The following is a 20,198-nucleotide window of genomic DNA, read 5'->3' on the forward strand; positions in this document are numbered from 1 at the left end:
CCAAGTTTGACGCTGAAACCAACTTGAATCCGGCTATTGGATCCCGTTGCGTCGATACGAATTTCTGAACCGATAACGAAGCAACATAGCGCGCTAGTTGCACCAGCTACCAACGGTTGCTTTAGTGGCACTGTAACCATATTCTCGTATATCTGAACGTGTCGCAAATTTATTACGAACCCGCTTTCGAAGAAATAGCAGCAAAGCTCTGTGTCTAATCTGCTTTACAATTTGCTACGTAACACGGGGTATACGCGATCATGAAGATACAAATGACAAGCTTAATTTGGAAAAAATTAATTTTCTCGCTTTTCTTCTTTGTGGATTGATACAGGTGATCGAAATACGCTAGTTGATATTATAAATTCACGTTCGTGGAAAGAACGTGGCTTGGTATTAATTCCACGTAATCGTATCTCAGGACGTTCTTCGTACTCACCACGTTCTTCGTGTGTTACAGCTGCGAGAGTACACGCTAACCGAAACTTATCACGAAGACGACGTCGAGGTGGAGTTCGTCAGTAACGACAATCTACCAGCGAACAGTCCGACCCCTAGGGGGATCGACCCGAACAGGGACCTGAACGAGGCCATCGCCGAGGAACGGAAGGAAATGGACACTCAGAGATATAGGTACGTTGCTCGCTCGTTCGTTTTTATCGAATTCCTCTTCTCGAATTGTCTTAGCAACGCGAATAGCAAGGGACCAGGAAATACGAAACACGAGGGACAATTTCAAAATATTGTGACGACAATGAAAATCCTTCGAGCATATAGTTGGCGGTAGAGTCGGACAAGAGAATCTAGTTGATCGCAAAAACAATATCGACAGACGTACCAACGTTAAAAGGTACGAAAATATGACAGGCAAGTTTGATACTCGCATAAAGAACAGTCAGGTCTGGTCGACTAACAAACGTGTGACGGTGTTGAGACAGGGTGGGAGAACTTGAAATAGTACATCATAGAAAAAAAGCAAAGAGTGGGAAGATGGTTTCTTAACATTTCCAAGGTTCTTCATAGATAATATCTATCTTACGTTCTTCTGGCTTTTGTAACTGCGATTCTGCTCTACCTCTCGTTTCCGTTCGTATCATTACGAAATCCTCTGGCCTTCTTTTCCACTTTTCGTTTTTCGCTCTATTTCTCTCTTTAACTTTTACGATCAAGCTGGGCCAGTTTCATAGAGGAAGTTCATCTTTTCCCATCTCTGCAATCCCGCTGGCGAGCTGGCTTTGTGCAACGAGAAATGCACGCAGAATCGTTATTCCCTCTACTTTCTCACGTAGCGCAGGCATTTGAAAAACTTTCCTGAAAGTTGGGCAAATTTTTCACTCCAACCTCCCTTTTAACCCCATTGAGAAATCTGACCTGGTATTTCTCTAGGCGCTTCCTGAATTAGAGTAATTGCGCTGTGTAAACACGGAAAGCGCGATCGACCGGCAACACCCATGTTTCGCTGCCCTGCTTTATCTGGAATGCGTGCGTTAACACTCGACGAACTCTTGCAACGCGAAACGAAAGCTATGGACACTTTAACGTGTAACTGTAAAGTTTCGAAGCACACTGGAAATCATAAACATCCTCGTAACTTTGTTCTCAAGTTCTAATCTGCGAGTCGTAATTCTAACCGCGTTATTCGATAATTTCCAGACGTATCTGATAACGAGTTTCTGTTTTATCAAACGCTTCGATATGATAGAAAGTAATCTCTCGAATTAATTACAAAGATAAATACGACGCACGATTTTACCCTGCTAAACGGATTTTCCACCTTACGACTACCCAAAAGTAAATGTACTTTCATTTGTACGATACTAGTTAAAAGCGAAACTAAAGTAGAGTGGCGAACGAATTTATCCAAGTGCACGTGCGAAACATTCTCGTATCGATTTACGAAGACGGTGCACACGCTTGTGAAACTATTTCGTAACAGGTAGACCATAAGTATCGTATATTTTCGCGCGATCCGTTTAACACACGACCGCCAACTTCCATCTCCTATGCCGGATATTATTCTTGCGGATACTATTTATCCGCCGTAAAACGAAACCCATGAAAATGCAATAAGAGACGACCGCGAATCAGACGCGCTTCCGGCCGTCGATTCTCTTGGGTCAGCGTATACATTTGACATCTGATGCTCGATAACGATATTACTTTTCGCGGACTTGGCAGATTCTTAGTGGCAATTTCTGCGATACTCCCAGTACAAAGTAGAGTGCCCTTATCGTCGTAATATCCGGCCCGGGCCAGTCCGCCGACACGATCATCTCGAAACGAACGATCTCGTCGTAACTTTTCCCTTACTTTATACTTTCCCCTATACTTTACCCCGCTTCCACTCTCCTCCATCTTCGCTTTCCTTTCCGATCTTTCGTTCGCTCCACCGTCCCTTTTTCGGGGATAGCAATTTTTATCGAATCAAGGTCTCCGTACGACAGGCACGGCTAGAGTCTTTCGTCTTGTCGAATCGAATAGCGACCACTCGACATAACGTTCGACGTGGAAATTATCGATTAAAGTCGATGAAATTTCATTTTTACGAAAGCGGAGGTCCATGTTCCGTTTTTTAAATCGCTAGGTCGATGCGTATTTAAGTTTCCTTCTTCCAGGATTTGAATTTCGCGGGTCGATAGTATTTGTTAAATTTTGTTCTGTTAAATACATTATCAACTAAGAAAGTTAGAGAGATTTGTAATAAAAATATCGAAATTCTGTTATCGACTGTCACGAATAATCGGAATAGCAGAATAATTTTCTCGTATTAGCTTAAACTTGGTAAGGATATTCGTCGAATTTTCACCTGTACGATTTTTAACGTATAAATTATTCGAGACGAAAGGTATAGGTGGGCAGACAACTTGGTTCGAAGAACGTTTAATTCTAAAATAATTATTCTAAATTCGAAATAATCTGTGATAGACACTCAAATCCTTCGTGACAGTGAGGACGTATCAATACCTGTTAATCGGTTGACAGACGATAACTGACTTTCTCTTCTTCTGTCACACCGTATCGTTTAGATCTACAGATTGGAAAATGTCTATATCCTTCGCGTCTATGTCAGCAGTTCAACACCCTTCGTCCACCATGTGTCCACATATTCTGGAAATCTCAAAACAGCAAGAATTCGACAATTAGATCGACTGGAATCAATAAACCAGGGAATCGCGATACAAACGTTATTGGGAGGAAAACGCTGTATCGATCGGTGGAATAAATTTTTCAGCCGAGCTGCGGGCAATTGTTTCAGCTCCCCTCGTCGAAACAGTGTGATACCTGCGACCAACGTCACTGCAGACCAACGACAAGCGTAAAATACGTTGCTTCGGGTGCGAAACTTTTAACCAAATTGGAACAACGTGCAGACGAATTTACTTTTTTCCGGCATATACGCAACTACCTTGGATTTGATGCCTCGAAAACGAAAAACGCCTGATCAAGCTTATACCGTACTGCACAGCCTCGAAACTTTTCAATCTACGCTGTGAAAAATCGATCACCGATCTTCAACCAACATTTTTTAGCACTTTAATCGATCGGTCGAGAGAGCTGCCCTTTCGTCTCGCTAGTCTCGTGACAAAAATACCGAAATTGCCGAATCATATTTTAAGAGCCGCGGTCTCGTGTATTTTACTTGAGTGCGTGTTTCTGCGTGTACAGAACGTTAATGACAAGTTCCATAGAGAAGCTGTCACGACAGGTGCAACAGCTCATCGAGGAAACAGCTTTACAAACGTTTCTATAGACGTCGGCTACCCCGAACAATGTCGCTCGACGTTGAAAAAGAAGTGTGTCGCTGGCCAACTACGAGGCTATATTGAATAATACTGCGTACAATATCATTCACTCGAGTGACCCACTTTCCTTTTTCAAACGTAATAGCGAAAAAGAAGATCCTGCCGATTATTAGAATGACGAATTCCAAGCGATCTATGGTATAGCGAGATCGTAAAATAAAGCGTTAAGTAGATTTCTGAATTGGACACAGTTTAACAAAAAGTATCATCTTTCTATTCGTATTTGGATCTCTTTAACGTGCTTAATTTCCGTGCAACGCATTTAAACGGTTTTTTAATGTTGATAATTTTGGATCTTAATTGCCGAAATAATGGTAAAGGAACACTAAGTTTACACTTAGTATTTATATTAAAATAGTTATAGATTTATTTGATAAACGATTTCAAAGATATTCGTCGATACATATTTACACACCTCTCAGCACTTTCTTCGTCTCACCTTCTTCCATACCAGACTGTTAACTGAACAGTTTACGTTCCTTTGTTTTCGAGACGCCGCGCACACATACTTCCACACACTCATATTCACATACATGTATCACTACTACGTGGTCAATCTAGTCTAGCACACAAAATTATACATATCTCAATACTTAACAAAGTATTCGAAACTAGAAGAAGTGAAGTAATCGTTAGACGAAACGAAGGAATATCATTAAACTGGATACTTTATACGACAATCCGCTGTATTATCCGCCGTATGAGATACGTATTTTGAAATTTGTACTGTAAAATACACGTAGTTGAAAGTTCGCAAACCGCGTTAAACTCTGAAGCTTTGTTAAAGATAAAACGTGTTCCAAGCTTTTAGCGGTACTGTACAGCGTCACCGGAACGAATCTCAGATATTTTACAGTTTTTATTTTTACAGAGAAATAGATTGGCATTAGCGATGCGCTTAAACCGAAATATACACAGCAGGTACGCTTAAAGCTTCTCTAATTCGATCCTGATCAAATGTTACTTGTCCGGATCTCCACTCGTTACGCTCCTCTCGAACTAGATTCCAAGTGGAAAGCGAATAGTAACTCGTCGACTAACCGATTCTCCATATCTACATTTCGCTGGTAATAAAGTAACGACGTGTACGCACGGTTTCCAATCGAATGGAAGAATAGACGCTGATGAAAACAGAGACGAGAGAAAAATAGACGAAGATGCAGATTACGATGATTGTCGGGATACGGTTGAAAGGCCGGCAGTTCAAGCCCGAGGGTACGAGGCCGATTACCAGAAACGACGATCGGCACTCGAAGCCAGAGTGGCCAGATAGCACCGCGTGCGATCGAATCTCAGACGTTCGTCGACTTCCGTCCTTATTGATACGTACTTTTCCCCGCCCCGATTCGATAGATCGTTTGTAAGACTGCGAAAAGCGCGATAATTGCAGACTCGATCGCACTTATTTTCCGAAGGAACGTTGCAGTTACTGCGATCGAGGAATTTTGCCATTCTGCGAGAAATTCTTGGAACGAATGATAGTTGCGGAATGTTGGACGATTTTGGGAAGATATTTAAATTAGGTCAAACGTGGATGTGGAATTTTTATTGCTTTCGGGTGGGGAGGAAACGAGGCAACTTTAAAACGATGTCACGGATAGATGCAACGATTCGTAGAATTTGAACGGTTATTGTAAAAATGTCTTTGCGGATATGGAAATTTATGCGCGTTATTAAAATAAAATGGTTCGAAATTTCCTCGCTACCGTAATTGGATACGACAGTGATGGTATTGGTGAAACGAATTGAGAAACATAGCTTTTGGTAAATGTACTTTAAGCGAATTTACCGTCAATAACGTTAAATGTCTTGTAACTTTTACGTAAATTTTCGGATTTGTTTGAAACTTTATCAGGATAACAAGAACAGTCGTGTCTCGTTATATCGTTAATGAAGTTTCACCAAGTTCTATGAAACACGCATAATGTAGCCGTAAGAGTTTTCCAAGGTAAATGTCCAACTACTTTTCTAAATCGCATAAATAAATCCACCGTAAAGTAAACATCATAGAAATAAATAAAAACATGATAACGAACGAACCACGGTTTCAACCGTGCGTGGCAGCTGTGATGATTGAAAAAAAATTTCAGGCATCGACGGTTCTCCCGGCTTGACGCTCCTCGTATTCGAAGATCCAAGATAAACAAACAGGTTTATATATTCAGTTCCCAGAGAGAAAGAGAGAGAGAGAGACTTTTTTTTAAATTAGAAGGGTTGCTCTTTTTCCATGAATGCAGAATGAAACTCAATTACTTCGTAAAGAAGATCCAGCTTTTCTGTGAATGTCCGATCAGATTACGATTAATTATTACTCGCGATGAGTGTCCTTTGACGATGCAGCAAATCAAATATCGCGAATATCGTATCCGTTTCTGTTATCAAACGTATTCCGCTTTTTCGCAGAATTAACATTAATTCCGTAGCGTGTTATGCCACGTACGAATTATCGCTGCAATTTCAATAGAAAAAGATGGAAAAACACAAAAAGATGGAAATATTCGAACGAAACAGCAAACAAGGATTCGTCGATGGCTCGTTCTAAAAGAAAAAATTCTGTAAGCTTCGCGATGGACTACTTTTCTCGACATATCCACCGAACGTCCTCATATTTTTTGCAGAGTCGTCGAAAGCAGCAGAAACCAGAATTTAGCGTCGGCTGGCGGACGCGAATTTATGCCTCCGTGAGCATTTGCATTTTAAAATTGTCAAGCTCCGGCTGTGCACGGTAATGAGCTATCTGAATTGCAAATTCAGATATAATAACGCGCTTTCGTAAATATATTTTCAATTACCCGCGAAGGTGACGTTACGCTTAATTGACCTTTCCGTTTACGCGAGCAAATCGCCCATCGAGTTTTCGAAAACGCTCCCCTGGCTACATCGGCCAATTTTCCTATCAAACGGTCGGTTCAAACTTCCGAACAGGCTGTTGCGCATCCCAGCCACCGGCTGTAATTTCGTTTCGCGGATCCTACGTGAAACGCTCACCCTGTTTACAATCTTGCTTTTCTACATCAAAGTCGCGATCATGGAATTAATTTTCCAACTAAAAATCCCAGAACATTACTATCATCGTTGATATAAAACGAGAATGATTGGAAACGATAAGTTGACCGTAGATGTTTGCGCATTTGTAGCCAGTTTAAGCGAGAACAAATTTTACGTTCCACTTTTAAATTCGACGTTCGTTGCGTGTTGAGATTTTGCATCATTTTTTTCTTTTTCCTTTTTTCGTACCAGTTGTGCGATCCTCAGACATTTTGTCACTTTTTGATCGTCGTTACACGCTAATGTTTGCAATAATACTGATTTGCACGAATATTCGCAGTTTTACGATAGAAAATTACACCTTACATCCATCACACGGTGAAAAATAACTGTTATTTTGTAGCCTATTTCGCCTTGAAATAAAAGAAGAGAAACTTCCTAAGCCTAACGAGCCACGAAAGCTTCATTGTTGACGTTAGCTGGTTTTTCCAAGAAAATGCAAAATTATCGCCGCTCTCAGGATGCTTCTATACCAAAAGCTTCTTGGCACGGCTTCTTACATCCCACGGTTTAATGTGCACGGCAATTAAGACAGAGGGTAAGATTATCGTGCGGCAACACATTAAAAATGTTATAACCGGCGAGAAATTAGCAAGAACTGGGTCAACGCTAAGTCGCGCGGATGAAATGATTCTCGGAAAAGCGAAAGGATGGATCGTGCTTCGATGCCGGTTAATGTCGATAAATACCGCGAAACTTTCGAGTGTTTTCCTCTTCGTTTGCTCGTACCTTTTCCACCAGAGCGGAGGAGAACGGGGGAGTAATTTAATTCTGACGAAACGCTAGTCTTATTTTTTCACTGTGTATCGCGACAAGTTCTTTTTTCACAACCTTCGGTGTACTGCGATGCTCGGCGGAGATTAGGCGAAAAAAGAGGTGAAAAATAGTCGCGCCAGATCCACCGTGACTATAAATAATCGCGCAAAGCGAATAACGACGACGTTAATAAATTTGAATATTAACGAGACCATTAATAGCAAGGACGGCGCAAATGAGCTTCGCGGAATCTTCCTTTTTCCCACGACGAGCAGCGGTGCTTTTATCGAAATAGTTATCTGGCGACGTACGTCGTGTGAAAAATTCATTTTCACGACACGATCGCTTCGTCGAGACGTCGCGACTTGTCGACCGAGAAAATCGCGTCTCGATCGATCCTCCAAGGACTGCGTTGCGTCGAAGTGCTTGCCTCAAAAGGCGAATCTCCGGTTATCTTCGAGCCTCTGCCGAGCGAACGACTCGTAACTCACGACGAACGATCAGAGAAGGAATAAACCGACGAAACAAAATTCTCAAGCGAGATTTTGCCACGAGAACCGCTCGCGAGAGCCAATTCGCCGGTGTATCCCGAGGCCTGGCGAGTGTCTCCACGGCAGAATTGTCGGACGAAATTGAAATCATGCAAATGCTAGGGAAATAAATTAAAAACGTACACAGGAGCGCGTCAGCCTGCCTGTCTACCTGATCCCCGTAAATTGGAAAAAGCTACGCGGTGGACTTAAACTTCTCGGGTTAGGTCTATTTTCCGAATGGGCAACCATCGGCGAGTGAGATTGCACCGTCTACTCTGGTCGATGAGGAGAACTCGTTTCGCCGATGATTTTCAGTTCTAGGTTACTCGTCGGGAAACTCGAGCTCTCCCAAGACCGACATCGTCTAATACTAAGAAACACGAGAAGATCGAAAATTCCAGAGCGCAGAGTAGAAGGATACGGGAACGAGCAAAGCGGGATGAATAAGTTTCGGTCTGTGAAACAGAAATCTCGCTTCTTCTCTTTTCTCTCGACACTTCTTTGCTCCCTTCTTCTTCTTCTTCTCTCTCTCTCTCTCTCTCTCTCTCTGTTTTTCCTCCGGACTAAGGCTCTCGTCGCGTACAAACGTAGACACGGCATTCGTAAATCAACTCTCGAAATTGTTTTCGAGTGGGCCGCACCTCCCACGCTTCGGCAAACTCCGCATCTAGAAATCCAAGCAACGACCGATGGACTCACTACGTGGACACGCCGTTCCCGATAATTTTCCTCCTCGTGGGAAAGCGACCGGGTGGCGACCGATGCGTTTTGATACGCGGCGAGCATCGCGGTTGTTTGAACAGATCTCGTACTGGAACGCGATGGAAGAAGTTTGTGGGAATTTGGATGCGTATAAACTTTTCTTTCCTCCGTTGGTGTAGAACGCGGCACTTTTCGAGCGGCGTTATATCACAGAAAAGCTCGTCGGTTAATTATCGAAGTTAAACCACGACATAATTAATACCTTCGTTGCCACCGACTTGGAACTGAAGCGCAGGATGACGAAAGAGTAACGCAATAGAAAAACTAGTAGCTTTTTCGGAGGCACAACTTTTTGAAATATAAGCAAGTTTCGAAATTGTGAATTTACATAACGCCACGAGGTGGAGGAAAAATATTGTTAAACGTGCGTTTCTTCCGATTGAATCCTTTTCTTCGGAAAAATAGGTTATAACATACATAAGGAAATTAAGTATTCCACAAAATTAGTATATCGAAACGGCATATATACTTTCGTATGTAATTCCATAGAATTTCGTAAAATTCGTAAGAATCTTGAATTAATTTAATAAATGAAACAAATCTCTGTGCAAATCTCATTTTTCTAATCGTCTTTACAAAGATACGAATCTGCCAAAGTATCCGTAGTTTATTAACGATAAATTATAAGAATCTGTAGAAAAAATTCCATAGAGTTTTCGGATAAAACGATCGATTCTCGTATATTACAGATATTGGACGACGACCGGAAGTGGTCAGATGATAACCGAGCTTCCACGAGACAATAAAGCAGCGATCATGGACAGCATAGCTTCGTCATATGCGTTACAAAGACCCAGATTCAACGCGACACCTCCACCGAAACTTTCGAAAGTCGATGGAAAGATCGGCTGGCCTTACTATCAAAAGTACAAACAAACAGCGGAAGCGCAGAAGGCACAAATCTTCGAGGATATTCAGAGGAAAATGGCAAACGCGACTAGCGGCAACAGTCTCGGTCATTCGTGGAATTCCACCGACATCACGACCCAACGTCAGCACAGGCTCAGAATGAAACATCATCGACTAACGTCTAAAGGAAAACGCTTGAGAACGCGTGAGTAGAAGATCTTGGTGCTGTGTATTCAGCTTCTCGTTGAAAACCTTTCTCCGCTGCTTCAAAAGCGACGTGACACGGTTCGTGCCAACAATGACTCGACCACGTTGATGCGATCTTTTCATTTGTGGAAATTAATGATAAAACAGAGCTTAACAACGATGTGTCCCGCGCAAATGCTCAAAGAACGTTCTCTTTCGCGCCTCTCTGACTCGCTGCATTTAGAATCCCGGTCTTTGTCGCCGCGTCGATTATCTTTTTATATTTTCCGTTTCGTTTCACCTCTTCTGTTGCGTGTAAATACCGATCTAACGCTTGTTTTCTGATAACTTGAATTTATTTAAAACTAGCGACAAAGCTCGTCATAAATGGACACAAGCGCGCATTGTACTTTAATGTCTCGGTTGTCAATTACGCTCGTTCATTTAATCCTTCGCTCTACCATTTTTCGCGAAACTATTTCGTACTTTGAATTTTCATATTCGTACAAAACGATGCATACGTAATCTGATATGCTAAACTCTAAAGCGTAAATAGATTTTATAGCCATCTGATGAGTCATTTCCTTGGCAAACACTGAGAAATGTCTCTTAAATGAATAAATTTGCAAATTCCCATTTCCGACCAACTAATTTCCACGACAAACCCAGTTTCCATTTAATCAAGACGATTGCAAGATGATTAATGGCGTTGTTCGATGATCGCAGGTCCTCCGAGGGATTGCAAGGTCGGAGAATGGGGTCCATGGAGCGCCTGTAGTCGTAGCTGCGGCGTAGGAGAGACGCAGAGGACGCGGAAGATCACGATAAAGCCACGCCGTGGCGGATCAGCGTGTCCGCCTCTGAAAGAGACCAAGTGGTGCGGCAGCGCGAGCCCTTGCTCCGACGGCAAATCCATCGTGGACAGCTATCAATGGTAGTCGTGTGGTCGTCGGTGAAACGATCCCGTGAACGACGAAGCCGTCGACTCGAGATGATTTACCCTGAACGATCCGAAAGGGAGGATTCGAGGGACCCAGTGGGTCTCGACGAAATAGACGAAAACGGCTGGATCGTTAGCGGTCCGCTAGATTGCGTCAATAACGTTATCGTAGTCGTAGCACCAAAGATTTCGCACGGGCAGAGACGGCGTCGATAATATCACGATCGATCGTTTATCGATCGATCGAGTCAATAATTATTTGTTTATCGGCAGCTAAATATCAAACGTAACGAGAAAAAAATGAGAATCGTGCCGCGTGTCGGAGGAATAGAGATACAAAGATAGAGAAGTAGGCGAGTCGTGCGTTACCGTGTAAACGGATGCGACATGGGAATAGAAAGAGAAAGGCTGCGCAAGGAAGCACCTTCTGTCTTTGTCGAGCAAGGCACGCACAATGCACACTGATGCAGTTGGTTTGCTCGGTGTTGCACTTACGTATTTATCGTACGAATATGAATGCGTTATTAGACAAGAACACGAGGGATTTCTGTGCAGCGTTCTATCGCTATGTCGCTTTTTCAGCTCGCTCTCGCGTACATGCTATCCTTGTATCTCTGTGATGAGAAGAAACATCGTTCTGAACCTTGGCCTACAAACCGAGTTTCCTGCTCTGCATAAAACTCGTTCGTGTTCGACCCTCAGTCGGATCGACATATTTTCTGGATAGAGCGTTTGGGAACTCCGTTGAAAAAGGGCCGAAAGGACGAAGGTATAAAAATGCAACACGAACGAGTTAAGAGGGATCGTTGGAGCGTAGAATGGCGCTTAATTTTCGACGATTTTCGTGCACGGATGCTTTTCAATACGCCGTCGATCGATCGCCAATCGACATCGCGTTTCCTACGCGATATTTTCTGCGTTAATCTGGAGCATGGAAAATTCGTATCTCGATCTAGTTTGCTTCTTGGTTTAACTGCCGGTCGGCCCAGCGTTATATCGACACGCGACGATAATCGTCGCAACGCGTTTTCAAACTTCGACACGCGGAAGAACGAACAAGAAGGGAGGAACGACTCTTTTTGTCGGAGACCACATCTGTCCTTGTTGAAACGTCGAGGCGTACGCGTTTATCATTCGTGGACTCGGCCGATCGGAAACGAGATAAAGGTTGTCGCGATTCGAACTGTGAAATTCCACGAGAATTCGAGCCGGTTTACGGATTATCCTGGCAGGATAAAGCGAATTCCCGAACGCGATCCGCTGAAACTCGGATACGGGCGTCCCAGTTCCCACCGTTGTCGGATATCCCGTCGACGCGATCCAGTCTCGTGGTTTGGCAACGACCGAAAAAAAACGAGGAAAAAAGGAGAAGAAGAAGGAAACGAGGGAAGTACAGAGTTTTCCGAAGGTTCGAAAAATTGCCGGCAATTCCCCGAGCGGCTAAGGCGTTGAACGCAATTAGTCCACTGGTCTTGCACGATGGAACACCGTCTCCAGTATGTATGTGCTAGTTTCTGTGTGTATGTGTATGTGTATCGCGTGTGTACGTGTGACGAACGAAGAAGCCGGTGGATGAGAAAGTTTCTCGGTAGAAATCCAACGGGTGGTTCGCGTGTCGATCGACGGTCTTAGAGGGACTTAGTAACCGGTCGCCGGATATCCTACCATTCGAAACTAGCTTTGCATTTCTTCGTGATTCGTGTCCGGGACACGTATCTCGGAACCTGAAAGCGTCTATTGATTCTACGCCAGCGCCAGTAGTTCAGGGTGAAAGGAACATCGAGGGGATTATGGAGATGCTACGTTTGAATTTTTTTAAGAGAGGACCTGCATCTTGTAACTTATAATCAGGAAAAAAGCATCTATTACTTATACGTGTGTGTATCGAGCAAAGTGAAATCGATAGTTGCGCTCTCGAATTTATGGACGACGTTGTATATTTCCGCGTTTGCATCGTTTCGCTGCTGCTACGGTTCTATTAACCTTTTAACCGAGTGCACTTCTCGTTGGAGTGGTGTTCGCGTTTTCATTTGAACGGTGCAAGAATTTATCGATCCGAGCCCCTCTTCCATCGTTTCTACTTGGGAAATGATGTATATGAAAATAGCAAATACCCGCGTGCTTCAGTCTCTATTATCGCTATAAAATGATTAAACACTCGGTTAAGGGGTTGAAAGTACGCTCTTCGACGGATCGATATCGACACATGCAACAACATCTTACGACGCTCATCTCGCCCTGTCGAATTCGTAAGAGATTTACAAAGAGAGAAAAGGGAGAACGCGAGAGAAAAATAACGAGAGAAAATGAAAGAAGGTTCGTTCCGCGAAAGATCTTTCCCCCGCGCCAATGTTACGGTATTCGTTCTCATGGCGTGATAGGGAAATTTTTATAAAAAAAAAAGATATCATCAGGTACATACTTAGGTGAGTGTATTATATCTTAGGCGTAAATTTAACGATAATAATTAATAACTAACGTTTAATCGTAATTCGTTAATTAATAGGCTCTGGTATTACGACGCCCGTCAAGGGCTGCACGCGCAACGGCTTGTCCTCCTCACGTAATGTTATTTCGTAACGGGCAACGCTGCAATTATGAGGCGCGCTATCCGTCGAGGGACACCCTGTCGTGCGTAGTCAACTATCGTTTCAAGTAATTAAAACGATCAAATGTGGTAAAGAGTTGGAAACGAGGGGAAAGAACGACGTAACCGTATTCGTTTGAATTTCATCGGCTCGTTCTGTAAAAATAGAATTCTAAAAGAAACATTTCGCTATTGATCTATCAGGTTATTCCACAAGTAATATCGTCCCTTATCAATCGCCGGAACTCGCAATTAGTCGAAAAACGAAAACGATCTGTTAGATGTAGAAGCGTATTCCACAAAAATAACCGATGAATCGACGAAGTTTCCTGAATGTCGGATATGTATATAGCACAATTATTAAAGCAAGAAATATCGTAATATTTCCAATATTTTCATGCTACGATCAACGATCACAATTAATTTGAAAAATTAAATGGTATAGAAAATCATACGTTTAGTTTCAAAACCAAGTTGCAAAATAGAAAACACTTGTCGCGCTGTTCCTTCCTCCCTGTAGTCTCCGTGTACAGGCACGGAATTACTTATGGAATGTCCGAATGAAAATAGAATAAAAAAGAAAGAATCGATAGAGTACAAAAAAAAAGCGGTCGAGATTCGTAGCCAATTTCGACTACGCAAGATACGCGTAATAATACGCGAGATAAACAGGAGCAAGGTTTCGCTTATATCCACGGAACGAGAAAGTTGTTCGGTGGATTGTAAAATTTCTCGCGGTACAATACGCGCATTACGATAGAACCGACGAAAGGGAGGGCCTTTTATTTCAACCAGGAAGAAGGACCAAGCCGTCGCAGTTTTAGCAGCATTAAGAGAAAGGGGATGAACGTTTTATAAACTAAACGCTCGAGGGGACGCTTTCTTAACGAAAGTTTCAACGACACTGAGAGAGAGAAGGAGTAGCCGTACTTTGCCTAAGAAATAAAAGCGCGAGATAACAAGGAGAGGAGACGTTACCAAAGAAAACGCTCGTGTAAATGTATATCTTATCCTTTCCTGTATTTCCCACTTGCCAACCCCTTTGCGTTTCCCCTCGAAAAACTTTTTCCTGCCCATCCTCCTCTTGAATCTTCCGTTGTCCTCCATCTCTATACCCACAAGCGTGTCTGTGTCATTTTTCTTCCTCTCTCTTCTTCAAACCTGTCGCAGACGCATAAACGCTTCTCCTCTCTTTCTCTCTTCTCCCTAACGCGTGAGCGGCTCACGGAAGACAATGACAAATCAATGAGAGACCGACCGAAGGGAAGGAAGGAGGATGATTCTGTACAAGACACTGTGCATTCTAGCCTCTAAGGACCTAGCCGATAGGACTAGCCGTTAAGCAAGAATATGTAGCAATGTATAACACATAAGTTTATATTACATAATAAAATCTGTCGATAAAATCCGTTCGAACGATATTTTTCACTTGTGACGTATGATGAATGATATTCGTATCGTAATAAAGTAGCTATTATTTCAGGAATGGTCGTACGATTTTCGTATCCTGCTCTGGTCTCCTCCATCTGTAAGATTCGCTACGAAACGGATAACCGTCTAGGTATAATCGAATTCCATGAACGAATGATTGAAATGTCATAGATTTCGTTCGATCCTCCGTAAAATTGTTTGCTGTCACAATCAACCACTCGTTGCAGACAAACAAAATAGAGCGACGTTTACTTTGTTTTAATTTAATCTTCTGTACGTGGCGCACAGAATGTTATCAACTAATGAAACGATAAATTCATTCTTTTCCTACGTTCTGCAAAACCGATCCCAATGTTAACGCGTTATATTTTTCTTACAGAGAAGTAAGAGAAGATGGAAAGGATTAAATTTAGCGGACCATTTGATGGCAGTTATTATAGCAAGAGGTAAAAAACGTAACGGTAGAGAAACATTCTTCGATCGTAAGGTGAAAATGCAACAAAAATATCGGTCCTTTGATCGAATCGCGCCACATGCGATATATGCACCTCATGTACCTTGCACACAGGAGGTAGTGTATACGTTTATACTGGCGGAAGAGAAGCCACGGTTCAGCCATTGTTCCCTCGAAAAATCAGCAAGCGAAACCTCGTGGATAGAACGTTTTCTGTTAACGATCCGATCCCTCTTCGCAAGCCAACCGACAATATTAATAATCGTCCCGGCGGAGCAATTCCAGAGTCGGAGGGTAGAGAAAGCTGCCACCGTTGGTTGTTATCACGCAACATTACCCGAAAATAAAGGACGCGGTGCGGTTTGCTGGGAGAAAGACGAGTACGAAGGACAGGTAGCCAGAATACAATACCTACAAGGCGTACGGATCTTGGAACCCCACAGTCAGATAAGAGGGTGGAGGCAAACCCGCAGCCGCCCTTTGCTCGACCCTCGACTTTCGAGGACGAGCCGAGTGCAATGATGCTGCACGAAATCCAACCTCGTTCCCCTTTTACCCATTCAGCCGCACTTTACCGAACCCTTCTTTATCTCTTCGCGTACAGTTAATCGCATTAATGTCGCCCGTTTCTTTCGCTCCAGACTTTTTGCCGTTGCTTACTCGAACGTAGTATTTATTCCCGGGGAAGAGAAATTAATCGTGGAGTGCTTTTCAAAGAGACCGTCTGTATACGATATCGTATAACCAAGAAAAAGACTGGAATTGTCTGTGAGAGCGACATCATAGCGAGAAATAATTATATTTTAAGAAAATATTTTCGTAGAATAACATTTTCCTATTTGGGACTTCACGAAAATAGTTTGAACGTGTTTAGTTAAGAATCGGCCTGGTACACGCGTATGATAAATTTCCAAACTTTCTCTTCTCGGAAACAAAACGTCTGGTGGAAAATTTGATTGTACGTTTTCGACTTATTTTCACACGCAGAATGACCTTCTATCGACTAATTTAGTCTTGTCCAGTCCGGAATTGACCACGTGCAAGTATACTTGATAAATTTGCAAACTCGATTTTCTCGAAAAGTAATCCGAGAATGACAAAGTTTTATTTCGTATTTTTTCTTACTTTTACACGTGTTATTTTCTACGTGTTATTTGGTCGGACTCTGCACAATATAGTTTGCTCCTAGATTTTCTTAATACACAAATTTTGTAGAAATACTTTTACAAATAATGCAACGAGTAACGGGTACAAAAAGAGTGAACGAACAAATAAATTGTTTGAACGACGATGATCGTAAGAAAAATTTTCAAAATTTTCTTTGCGCCAACTATCAACGTGTCAGGTCCCAAAAAATTGTCTCGATGCAAGATGGTTTAAAACTCAGAATAAATCAGGTCGCTGAATTCTACTCGTCAAAATCCACGAGCCTATTGTTCGCCGGTACCTGAGGGAAGTTCCAAACTCGACAGTGCAAATGTTTAAACGAGATAAATCAAAGGACCAGTGGGTGTCTTCTGGCTTGTTAGACCAACCCTCGACGCGTAAACGTTTCCAAACGAGCGAGTCTTAGTCCAAAGATACTCTCTCTCTCTCTCTCTCTCTCTCTCTCTCTCTCTCTTGCTCCCATCTTGGAGAGACGAGCCGTGGATTAATTATATTAACGTTTCAATTAATCAAGCTTGGACCTCGAGAAGAGAAACAAAGATAGTTGTACGATCTGGAGGACTTGAAATGCCGATTGAAACGAAGCTTCTCTCGTTATCGTGTTTATCTTACTTTCGTCGATCTTTCGCCAAGAAATAAGCGTAGCTTTATTAGAGAAACTTAAAGAAAATAGGCGCGAAAGTTCGTTGGTTCTCGTGCTTCTTGCTGGTTCGTTGAGAGAACACGGTTCCAGTCAAGGATTTATACTGGCCGCTCTTCGAAAGTTAATGAAACAGAAACACTCTGCAACGATAACGATGAAGAAACATTTTCCTTCATTTGGAAATGTAATTAACGAAAATATTAATCGGTACTGTAGCTGGGTCGTTGGTCGATAAAATTGAAGCCAGAGACCATGAAAGAATTTTTTTTTATTTCGTTCTAACCTGAAATATTTTTAGACCACCGGAGAAACATAATTGGCCGGAAGAATGCAGCCAGGCTAAATTAATCTCTTTTTAAGAGGTAAAAGAACGGATTTAAAATAATATCAAGCATCCCCGTATTCGTTCATGAAATCAGAAAGTGAGCTCGTTCACCGCTGGCGCAAAAATAATAAAGAGCGATTCTGAAGCTTTCCACGTTCTGATGTAATCTACGTCGTCTCTCAAGAACCAAAGATATATCACCAAGATTCTCGAAGCATTTCAATCTTACTCTAGTCATCAAAATTTACCAGCCAAACTAATATCTCGGAAGATCCGCAGCTTCTGTCGCGCGTTTCAAGTAATTCGGAGCAAGTCGAAATGAATGCCAGCCAGTTTCCCACCGACTCCAGACACTGTAGCAATTAAAACGATGGTTCTCGTCATGTCGGTACTCGTGCACATCGACCGTGTATATGTTCATGGAAGAGACCGGTAAAACCGCGGTTCAAATGAGAGATAATTGAGCGTGAAGAGCGGAGAGATGACGATAATATAATGGGAGAAGACGTGTAAGGCGTATCTGGTCGCGCGGCAGATCGCTCGTAGTCCGTTGTAAGTGAGATATTGTTAGTGGAACACGTGCGCCTGGTTAGAGGCTAAGACAGTCCCGGGGTTCATAAAATTAATAACCCATAAATCCAGAGGAATATCACCGAGAAAATTGCCCGAACATATATTACGTCGTCGTGCCGACTCGCTTTCGCTCCGCCCTTTCCTGTCGCCGAAATTCGACGAGGGGACGTCCGCTTTGAGGGTTCGTATAATCAAAGAAACCCGCCCTTTTCTCTTGGAATACGTTGATACATCGAAGAAAGTTCAAATACGGCTGCTTTTCAAAAGCGGGATAAAAATAACAGCTGAATTACTGAGAAATTGGTTTTTTAAGAAAACACTCCTTAATCTAATAATAACTTAGCTTAATAATAATCAGAGGACAAGGACAGCGAGAAAAGAAATTTCTATTAAATAGCATGTTCTGTCCAAACGTAGTAGAAATTCGGGTGAGTATAAGCTAAAAGTAAAATTAACAGCGGGGATTGTAAATGGCGCGGATATATCGGTTCGTTCTACTTGAACCGGGCGGAAGGAACGTGAGAATCAATGTTTAGTCTGCAAACAAAACTGTACATGACTGCGTTCCTCTGTTAGCAGCGTGCATCTGTTACGATTACATTGTTCTAAACAATGCCCAGAGGTCTCGCTGCTCTCAATCACACGGTGTGTAACTATCCGGCAAGGTTACTTCCTGCCCTGCTGAATCTCTCATTTTCTTCCCTTCCCTTCGGTGTGGTGTTTTCGAACCAGGGAAACCGCTACGCCGTTTATCCAACAAAGAAAATCTCATCTTTCTGATATAAAACGACCTGCCGCTCGTCCAAGTAGTTTAGCCTCGTAATGGTCAGACATCTCGGTGTACGTATGGTGGAACTCAACTTATCCGAATTCATCGAGGGACGAAGAATTTATACGATAGAAGTTTAACAATTTTTCCATTTATCTACGATTTTTCGTTCATACAAATAAATTCAGTCGACAGAAATTCTCTTGCATAACGGAATTAATGTTATTGATGAAATTGTAAGAGTTGCTGATAAACTGCAATGCACTAGGCAATTATGCAACTCGTGTTTGATTATTTAGAACGGAAATACGAGAAAGCATGGACGATATATTATTCAAGCCAGTAGATCTTGATCTCAAAGTTCCCAGCAAATTCCTCAAGATTCTAGACTACCTTCAATCAGTTAGTAACTCTTTGGGTTGCTAGTCACGATCCAGTAAACCGTACAAGACTCTCGATACTCGGAAACTGTGAGGTAGAAACCATACGTAAGACGAAGAAAAAGAATAAATATGGGAGAAACGATAGTTTTTCGAAAGCTAAGATCAACGAAAGGCTACACTGTAGACCAAGCTTCCGGTAAGACGTTCCAAAGCACCGACATTGAAGCTTCCATAGATTAGGATTAGTCTTTGCAGCAGCTTCATTCGTGCACACAACGAGCAACTCGTTCATGTTTTATGGTACGTTTACGTGGTTAGGTTTCTTGTCGTTCTCTCCATTGGTGTTGCAGCATTGCAAGTAAGTCAGCTAACGGCTAACGATAACGCAAATATACCAGACCCCGTCGTCGCTACCTGTTCTGTTGTAGTTAGACTTTGCATTCCTCGGGTTCGTTCACGAATGCCGTTCGAAGACCAGACAAACCGGGTCAGAAATCAACAAGCGGAACTATCAGAGAGAAGAATCCGACAAAGTTAAAGACTTTGAGTTTAATAATATTCAATCGAAATTTCAGCGTTATGAAAGTGACGTAAAGGGAGAGCGAAAAATGGCAGAATTTATGAAAGAACGTGGAACGACCAGGAAGTAAGTTAGTTTCGAAATGTTAATAATTATTCTCATGATACTACCTGGTAAGATAATATTGCGAATATCGAAGGAAGAAAATAAAATAAAGCAAAGGTAGCAAGGAATTCCGAAAAAATAGGGAATAGAAAATTTCGAGAATGCAGTGCAATCGAATGGACTCGACTGTACGTTTGTCTGAACGCGTCTTCCTCCAAATATTTGCATCTTTCCTTTCGCAAGAAAATACGAATCGAATCGCAAGCAGTGGCCTGAATTCCCTTCGATAATCTTCCACGTCGTTCCAACCTCGTCATTTTACCATCGTCCTCGGTAAACTTTCCAATCGACGTAACCGTCTACA

At 42.4% G+C, this 20,198-nt stretch overlaps 1 protein-coding gene across 1 annotated transcript in view; it reads left to right on the plus strand.

Annotated features, from left to right (window-relative positions):
- The window catches only part of LOC138183872 (spondin-1), a 194,252-nt gene extending 179,291 nt beyond the window's left edge, over positions 1-14,961 (plus strand). Inside the window, exons 5-7 of the mRNA XM_069121345.1 lie at positions 461-633; positions 9,592-9,956; positions 10,664-14,961. Of these exons, the coding sequence (XP_068977446.1) occupies positions 461-633; positions 9,592-9,956; positions 10,664-10,875 (750 nt within the window). The 3' untranslated portion in view covers positions 10,876-14,961. The remainder of the gene's footprint in view (positions 1-460; positions 634-9,591; positions 9,957-10,663) is intronic.
- Positions 14,962-20,198: the final 5,237 nt, after the last annotated feature.

Source organism: Bombus flavifrons, chromosome 10 (assembly GCF_040668555.2).
Source record: "Bombus flavifrons isolate JBK064 chromosome 10, iyBomFlav1_principal, whole genome shotgun sequence".
Classification (NCBI taxonomy): Eukaryota; Metazoa; Arthropoda; class Insecta; order Hymenoptera; family Apidae; genus Bombus; species Bombus flavifrons.